The sequence below is a fragment of the Mixophyes fleayi genome, chromosome 1 (assembly GCF_038048845.1).
Source record: "Mixophyes fleayi isolate aMixFle1 chromosome 1, aMixFle1.hap1, whole genome shotgun sequence".
Classification (NCBI taxonomy): Eukaryota; Metazoa; Chordata; class Amphibia; order Anura; family Limnodynastidae; genus Mixophyes; species Mixophyes fleayi.
The window spans coordinates 91,403,650-91,412,967 of NC_134402.1; the positions used below are offsets into that span (position 1 = coordinate 91,403,650).

The 9,318-nt window shown below is 38.6% G+C and overlaps 1 protein-coding gene across 2 annotated transcripts; it reads right to left on the reverse strand.

Annotated features, from left to right (window-relative positions):
• Window positions 1–329: 329 nt before the first annotated feature.
• Window positions 330–6,594, reverse strand: MSMO1 (methylsterol monooxygenase 1). Of its 2 annotated transcripts, none has more exons than XM_075197978.1 (6): window positions 6,442–6,594; window positions 5,332–5,632; window positions 4,497–4,645; window positions 3,173–3,299; window positions 2,360–2,514; window positions 330–1,747 (listed from the first exon to the last, which is right to left on the reverse strand). In XM_075197978.1, exons 2-6 carry the CDS (start codon window positions 5,578–5,580, stop codon window positions 1,549–1,551), a joined length of 879 nt encoding a protein of 292 aa, XP_075054079.1. In that variant the 5' UTR covers window positions 5,581–5,632; window positions 6,442–6,594; the 3' UTR covers window positions 330–1,548. The 2 variants fall into 2 exon arrangements, with proteins under 2 accessions (XP_075054079.1, XP_075054072.1); XM_075197971.1 differs by having other exon boundaries at window positions 6,412–6,594.
• Window positions 6,595–9,318: the final 2,724 nt, after the last annotated feature.

Sequence of the window (9,318 nt, forward strand, 5' to 3'; positions counted from 1 at the left end):
TAACATGGTTTTGTCCAGGAGACTTAAATAAGAAGTTTCTTAAGTTAAGATCCTTAATGAATCAGGCCCTAGATGTTGGATGTGGTTAAATGCACAGGCATTTGTTCAAATTCAAGCTAATGAAAAAATAACGTCCAGAGAATCACAGTTTTATATTGTGTGTCCTTTCTAAGCATTTCCCAGACTGCTGTGAGCATTACTGGGCAGTGAAATGACTTGAAATACTGTCAAGAAGCATACAAATTGTCTATAATAATAAAAGAGATAAGAAAAATGCAAATACTGGGAGATCAATTTTATACTCCCGAAACAAAAAAGAAAACTGCTCATGTTACAAGATTAACAATTTAATTGTTCTATAATAAACAAAAGAAATATACATGGAATGATTAATATTTTATTTCACCCTTTAAAAATGAAAAAAAACGAAAAAAAAAAAAAAACCATGAAGTTAACAATGACATGTAATGTGAAGTATTAAACAATAACAAAAGGGCTCTCTAGACTAACGGTCCTCATAGTTATCCATACCCAGGCCAGATGTGACTGTATTTTTATATTTACATATGGAACAATCAAATTTGAAATATTAACTAACTGGTTTGTTCATAAACTAATCCCTGACATCTGGCCTATATATGGTCTAGTATAGTTTCCATAATTTTCCAGATCTAGTTTTCAAAACATGAACAGCTAAACCTGATGGAATGATTACAGTGAGCTTCTGCATGTATGCAATGAATATTATAGTCCTATGATAGCCATACATGTGGATCTGGATGTGCAGCCCGATTGTCTAGCAGGATCAGATAGCAGTTTGGTCACACTTCTGCATGGCCCAATGGCACAGATTTTGCCATGTAGGCATCAGGCTGAACAAACTCTGCACATTACTCTGACCAGCTTACTCATTTAGAAATGTTACCACTACTGGGTAGGCCGATTGCCGACGGGAATAAAGTAATGTATGTAGGTGTTTGGATATAATAATCATATGCCATAGAGGGCCAGGTTACAGTGACTAACACTGAAGAGTAAGGTGCCTAAATGAATTTCATCTGAACTCGTATCTCACCATGGGCATCACCAATGCAACTGTACAGATATCACAACATTTTAATTACCATACTAGGTGAGGCACCATGTTGTTTTCAATTAAAACATTAAATAATTAAAATATGTATTATGTAGAAAAATAAAACTCAACATTTTACAAAGTGGATACTGTATTTTTCTGAAAAAGTCAAATAGATGAAAGTGGCAAAAAAATGCTGAACTGTCTTTGTATTCTCTGAACAGTCGCACTTGGCAAGTAGCAATCAGCCGTGCTTGAAGAGTTCTGTTGTACCCAGGGTTACCATTCTGACATTAAGGTCCAATGTGGTACCTGCAACTGGATTTGTGACCGATTTCCACAAATGCTTTTCTCTTGCAGACGCGCTACATACAAGTCAGACTCTTTTCTTCTATCTGTGATAGCATTCAGGATTTACTAAGAGCATTTTATGATCCGCACACTAGAAAATTAAGCTGCGACTTTGAAATAAATTATTTTGTCTTCTTTTCTTCTTGTGCCTTTACTTTCCCTCTGTGGCTGTTATATTGGGAATCTGTGTTGAAGAGTTTGTCCCACCATGTGAATGTTGATGCGTAGTTACCCACAAAGTTCATGTGATGGAAATCGTGAAAACGTGCACCAGCATAAAATGGGATTAGGTGAAGTGGATTCAGAGGTATGTCATAACCACTAAAAAGAGGAGAAAAATATACATTAGACAGTGCTTATTTCCAGCTTCTTGAGAGACTAGCACATTGGAAAGAAAAACTACAAACACCACAAACATGCAGTAAAGTTAATTATTTGCTTAATCATGTTATCAGTGATGTCCACTTTAAGAAACCACTCTCTCATAAGGTAGGGAGTTCCTCTCAGTACTGGTATGGTTGGTGTTGGTATATTTCAGTCGGACAACAAGCAGGAACTGGGATGTCATGGAGCCCAAAAACGGTGGAGAACCCAGCAGAGGTGTTGGACGTATGAGTGTACTGAACTATTGTCACTGGAGTGGAAAAGTGACAAATTCAAGGGTTCTTAATAGGGCAGAAATAGCTGGAGGTACTGAGATGGCTCAATAACTAAGAGATTTGGTGGTCCGAAAGTGAGAAGAACAAATAAATAAAGTAAGGGGTTGTGTGAATATAATGAGTGGTTACTTAGGAAAAGACTATTACAAAGTGTGGTCAGAATCTATTCGTCTTGGTTCAGAGTGAAACTAACGTAGTAAATAAAAAGTTATTATTTGCAGGCATATTACAAGAGTATTAGACGCACGCTAATCAATGCATAAAAGCTACTTGCCTGTGAACATCTATTGTTTCCATAAGTCTAACCATAACCCATGCCCACAGGAGAACGACGTGATTACAGAAAACCATGATTCCAATGAAAAACCCGGCTCCCAAAATCAGGGTTTCCAGAGGGTGAGCATATTCAGCCTGCATCCCGAATGGAGACTGGAAAAACACACAGAATAGACATCATAACCAGTTATCATTTAATGCATCAACAATTCATTACTGCTTTTACAAATTGTATGATGTACTTAGTTTGCTCAATTAAAAAGTTATTAAAATATAATTAATTAAGTACATGTGTGGGATCTCTTGTCTGGAAATCAGTTATGCAGAAAGTTCTGAAAACATGGAAAGAGAGAAAAAAAAAAGTAGAATATTGCTGCTTTTCAGTAACTTTTCTCATATACATGGACATGATCACATAGGGCTAGATTTACTAAACTGCGTGTTTGAAAAAGCGCAGATGTTGCCTATAGCAACCAATCAGATGCTAGCTGTTATTCTGTAGAATGCACTAAATAAATGACAGCTAGAATCTGATTGGTTGCTATAGGCAACATCTCCACTTTTCCAAACCCACAGTTTAGTAAATATACCCCCAAGTGTTTATTCCTTTAATTACTATGAGAAGCACTGTTAAACAATTCAATGAGGAGAATACCAGGAGCAGTGTTGCGAGAGCATTTGACAGGTGTTTTAGTACAGTTTAGGCATAATGCACCTAGCTACAGAATTTATCTGGAAATCCTCAAGTCCAAAGTATTCCAGAAAATAGATCGAATGTATGTACAACTAGTAATAATAAATCTGTAATTACTATAAACTCATGATGAACTTTGTGGATATACTTGTATATCCTCTTATGGTGCAGGAGCCGGTGGAGGAAATAGTGCCAGGCATCTTCAATGACTGCACAGCCAAAACACTGGGAGCACAAAACATACCTACAACAGAAGAACAGTTGAATAAGAACACCAGTGGAAATGTTGCCCATGAGCATCAAGCTGGCAATTCATTAATAAAACATGCAAATAATTCAATGCAAATGACTGCTAATAATCAACGTAATCCTACAACACATGCATCACTCTAACAATTCTCTTTCCACAAAACAATGACTGAGCATGATCCACTACACTTTTTACTAATTTACACCACTAAAATATTTGTGCCACTTTTTTAAATGGACTTTTTATCTGACTGGATGCCACCACCAGTGGTTTACCCAATTCTCTAACCTAGGGGTGTAAGCAATCTAAACTAGAACAGGCATCCCAACCTAACATCAAACACAAAATTAATATGTTCTAAAGTGAACTAGAGTAGGAGATATAGAAGCAAACTAGAATAGGAGATGCAGTAAGGAGCTGGAATAGGAGATGCAGTAAGGAGCTGGAATAGGAGATGCAGTAAGGAGCTGGAATAGGAGATGCAGTGGGGAGCTGGAATAGGAGATGCAGCAGGGAGCTGGAATAGGAGATGCAGTAGGGAGCTGGCATAGGAGATGCAGTAGGGAGCTGGAATAGGAGATGCAGTAGGGAGTTGGAATAGGAGATGCAGTAGGGAGCTGGAATAGGAGATGCAGTAGGGAGCTGGAATAGGAGATGCAGTAGGGTGCTGGAATAGGAGATAAATTAGTTGTAATGTTGGGCAGGAATCTGGACTATTAAACATAAACCCTAGGCTAACCTATGTGAAAGAGCTACTAGTGAAATTTGCAAATATGTAAAATGTCAAGGACATTTTCGGACCTAGACATTTCAGATAAGACAATGCAGCGTAGGGATGCAGCTTTGCACATCAGTCTTCATGTATGTAGGCCTACTGTAACACTATGGATAACTGATAACAGATATTAATATACTGCACTCAGCTAGAGAACAAAATGTGGAACATTTTATGATATTGGTGACTCTTACAAGATGCTTTTTTCATAATTGATCTATATTGAAACTAGACCTTTAGCTATTAGTGATATCACTTATACACCAGACAGCAGTTGTGGGTGTGATGTCAATCGGGGAAAAACAAACAAGTGACAAGAATTTTATATGCATTTACGTATGCTGTACTGGTTAATGGGACACATTTAAAAGCAAGATAACAAATTCCAATTTATGAAATATATCAATGTTACTCACCACCTAGGCATGTTATCCCAGTCATATGGAATGTTAAAATATTCTGTAAAATAGTAGGTCCCACAGATCAAAGGAAGCTGGATGCAGAAGTGATTGAAAAGAAGCATTTTGAAGCATCTCCACTGGCCTTCCCATGTCTCTGGTCTATCCTATAATAATAAAAAATACAATAATGAGTTGCTAGTAGTAAACAAAAGGTTACATTACATTAACGTTATATTATATTATTGCACTAAATCTTGGTCTATTATTATTTCCTTACAGTCTTCACAGACATAAGTCAAGGGTTTTTAATGGTCAGTTAAATTTATTTATCTCCCTTGGGTATCAATATCTTATAGTGCTAAAGCATTTTGTCACAGTTCAAATGAATTTACTTATAGGAGTGTACATAGTTCACAAATACAGCACAGTTTGCAAACTGAAAGTATTTTTTAGTACACCAATTTTTAGAAAAGACCCTAGGCAGTGATGAAATAGGGAATGTATACTTTATACCACAAGCAACACTGAACTAATAAATCATTTTAACAGATAATCAAAGAAGCCCAATATATACATGTTTATCACACAAGAGAATAATTATATAGCCTATTATCTTTAAGGTCACATAAATCATTACTATCCAGACTTCAAGGACAATGAGTGGAAACATCATAAATGCCTGCTGTTCTCTCCTGTCATAAAAGAATTGCATGTTCACACATGCTCTGGGCTTAACTGAGCACACAATGTATATTACATAAGGTTACTTGAAATATTAAGAATATTCACAACTTTTTACACTATTAAAATTGATCAAGATATATAAGGTGTAGACAAATAAAGAACACACCTGCTGAATCTTATACCGCTGCATAAAAGGGAAGAACTGAAATAGAAAACCAGGGAGGCAGAACATAAAGTAGATGAACTCATGAACAATGAGGGATCCCCACGTTGCAATCTGAAACTTAGTATAGTTGTCCATCATATAGGTCCAGGCATATTTGAAAGGTAGCTGCAGAGGATTTTCTGGCAGTAGAGAGTCAATGTACTCAACAGCAAGGTAAGCTGAACTGAGGACGCTGTCGTTGGAAGCCATTTGTGTCTGCTAATAGTTGGTGAATGACAGACAGATGAATATTTCCCGGGACCTGCAGTATAAAGGTAAACATAACGTTTAGTCATTGAAAATAAGAAGAGGAAAAACATTTCTAATGCCAAAAAATGTTTGGAAACCATTACTGTTACACATCCCTGTAGAAGTGATTTCAATGTGTGAGTAAACTAACAACAATATAAAATTTTAAATGTATAACATATCACTATAAGGTCAAACACTGACAGCACACGGAACCATACACTTCCCCACCAGCTATATTTATTACCCCTCTAACTTACCTATTAAATATTCCCACACCTCTAACATTGTAAGCTCACACAGGCAGACCCATCTTTACCTTCTATTTCATGTAATTGTATGTCATTTGTAATCATGTGTCATGATCCCCTCAATGTACAGAACTGTGTAATATGTCAGGCAGATCCGTAACTTAAGAGTTCTAGCGCCTGGGGCGAGAAAGGCAAATGCCGCCCCCCTAGCACTCAATTTTAACCAAATGAACCTAAAATATTCCTAAATTGCGCCACCCTTCAGCGTTGCGCCCTGGGCTATCGCCCCTGTCGCACAGCCCTAGTTACGACCCTGATGTCAGGGCTTTATAAGTGAAGGACAGTCATATAATATAATATATGTGCATATATATCACTAAGTCTGCAACAACAGTTTTCCCATTGAACCAAAACTACAGGATTCCCAAATGACACTGTAAATATTGTATATAAAAGAAATGCATGTACATTCATAAACAACGTATTACAGAGTTTCAGACCAGAACGTCTGATGCTTTTCAGACTATAGATATATATGTACCTGGATGTATGAATGTACAGCAGCGCTCACCTCTCCCAGGGTATGTGCCGTCTGTCACTGCAGTATATACGTCTCTCTCTTTATATGTTGAACTATTTCCTCTTCAGCACCGGGACAGAGCATTCTCGGCTGTCACGCAAACACCGAGCGATCTCTTTTCCTGGCTCTGATTGGCCATCCATGCTACGCACTACAGATGTCACGGGAGCGGCTCCAGCTCCTATTGGCTAACCGCATGGAGTGAGCCTAGGCCGACTTCCACTGGTAACCAATCGGCGTCCGCTGCTAGATCAATTGCCCATGCTGTCGCCGCGCCCTCAAGATGATGCTGCGCATAGTGCATGTGAAAGGCAGCACGTTACGGGGGCGGGTCGTACAGATAGAACGGTTGCCAGGGTAACGGGTCGTTGCTTCGAATCGCAGGCGCGGGAAAAATGTCTGTAATCTGTAGTGCACCAAAGAGATACGGTTATTATTATTGCGGTTAATTTAGCAACGAGACTCAATTACTTATTGTAAAATACACCGACAAGGTCTTTCTGATATTACACATGGTAAAACAGTGCTTTTTACATTGCATTTTACACGCATTCTTATACAGTGTTTATTTTTACATTGCTACAAAGTATTCAATTGCATTTTAAACGTTTTAAAAGTAATATATTTATCTAGCCATTTCATGTTGTACCAACATTGCTGATATTGTGCAGATACTATTTGCAGCATATATTTCTCAGGTGAAAACAGCAGGTTTCTGTCCAAAAGATGCATTAGGGAGGTGATCTTTCTGCTGTTTGTATTTATGTTACACGTGCTTATTGAAGGTGCTGTGAAACCCTGGTGCTGCTGCTGAATGTACACTTCCTGGGGGTGCCATAGTGTAGTTTGGTACCCACTTGCTGTTGCCCTGCTTTTTAACTCCAGCTATGGAATGGGTGTGACATGCACAAATAGAGGGTTGTCACCTGAATACTCAGATGTTCAACATAGGATGAGTGGAGTGGACACTAGTGGTGCAGCGCAAGCTGTTTAAAGAAACATTGGGCGCCAGGTCATCTCAACTCATATAAAAGACAACTTTATTCAAACACCTTCTCCACCAGCACAAAATCATAACCGTTACACTCACTGCTTAACGCTACTTGGACCCCTCACCCCTCCTGCACACACTTAGTCACCAAAGTTGCAGACATAAATGGGTGATGGTTACATACCCGGTGTTTCTGGGCACAATAGTTCCACACAATGACAGGTTGCAGGTTCTTGCACTCCTCCATTGGGCCTGATTCATTAAGGAAAATTAAGCAAAAGAAAGCAAGTATGGCAAAACCATGTTGCATTGGAGGGGGAGGTAAATTTAAAATGTGATGGCAGATTTATATTTGGGGGAGGGCATGTCCTATATTAACTTTAAATGTCAGTGTACAAATAAGCTATCAAGTATTTGTGTGCTACATGAAAAAAACAGCCAGTATTTTACTTATGTGCAAAATAATAAACTCATTTGCACCCCTTGCATTGCAACATGGTTTTATCTAGAAAACTTGAGTAAAGACCCATTGTCAATAACAAAACTCTTCAGGGATAAATTAACTGACAGGAACATTTGCAAGGAAAAAAATAGTGTGGCAAGGATTTGCAACCTATACTTGAACCTGGAAATAAGGGACTGCTGGCAACTATGCTACAGGTATACCAATCTACTTATCTAATTCACTTACCTAAAAGCACATTTACATTAAACATTTGTGTGTTACTGTAACAAGTAATGGTTCAATTTTAATGACTTCTGATGTATCTGACAAAAATTGCTTACATGGTAAAAATACAAGGCAATCACAAGCTGTTCATACAATAAATGATAGGCTCAAATATTTTGGTAATGATTGATTGACAGGTTTTTGTGATATACCACAAAATGAGGTTTAAGTGACATTTTTGCTGACAGCGTAGTTAAGGGCCCTTTTTTTCGGCAACATTATTGCTAATTTGCCGTGTTTCCCTTGCTGTATGTGTACATTAAACAAGGGGAGTACCACCACAGATTAAGGACTGTAAAAAGAACAGTGTCCAGCTTTGTTATATGCTCCTTGAATTGCAGGATCTTGTGCTGAAATCCGGTCTACCCTGCTATTTGCTTACTTTGAGATTGCTTACTGCCACTTCCGTATGAAGATTTCTTGTAACCGAAGCTAAGTAAAACATTTCCTCAACATACCTTTGGTGTGGTGTGTGTTTCTTTAATGATATTACTGATATGTGACTTTGCAACCTGTTACAAATTGGCAATGGTAACGTGATTAGTAAATTTGGGGAATGAATAATCATTCATTATATGTGATGTTCTATTTAAAAACAAGAAAATAGATTAGATACAGGAAGTCTGAGGAGAATGCTGTCAGTGATTCTTTTGGCAAGCGCTCAATGAAGAGAGGCGGCTCCGATAGGCAATGGAAATGGAACTGCAGGCAGTCCATGATCAATTCATTCTCCTCAATGAAAGTACTGAGGAAACAGAGTGAAAATTTGAAGAATATAGTAAAAATGTAAATAAGAAAGGTAGGAATAAAAGTAGACCACCCCTCCCCTTAGATTGTACGCTCCTCTGAGCAGGGCCATCTCTCCTCTTGTTTCCACCACTTCTAACTCTGCTCTCCAGCTACTTAGCCCTCCTCCTCGAGAGTCCTCCACCCCACGTCCACTCTCGCTCCCTCCTCCCCCCTGGGGGTCTCCCTGTCTTCCACGCCCTCCTTCTTGGGCCCCGTCGTTTGCGGATCCTCCCTCCCCCTTCCCCGCCCTCTCTAGCTGTGCATTGAGCTTACTGAGTTGCTGTGTTTACTGTACTGTGCTGTCTCCCATTGTATTGTAATTTTGTTTGTCTCTGTATGGCGCTGCGGATGCCTTGTG

Coding starts and splice junctions, on each gene's coding strand:
- MSMO1 (XM_075197978.1), bottom strand. CDS start 5,580: ATGGCTTCCAACGACAGCGTCCTCAGTTCAGCTTACCTTGCTGTTGAG. Junction 4,646..5,331: donor AGCGGTATAAGATTCAGCAG/GTGTGTTCTTTA, acceptor TTATTATTATAG/GATAGACCAGAGACATGGGA. Junction 2,515..3,172: donor AAGTTCATCATGAGTTTATA/GTAATTACAGAT, acceptor GTGTTTTTCCAG/TCTCCATTCGGGATGCAGGC.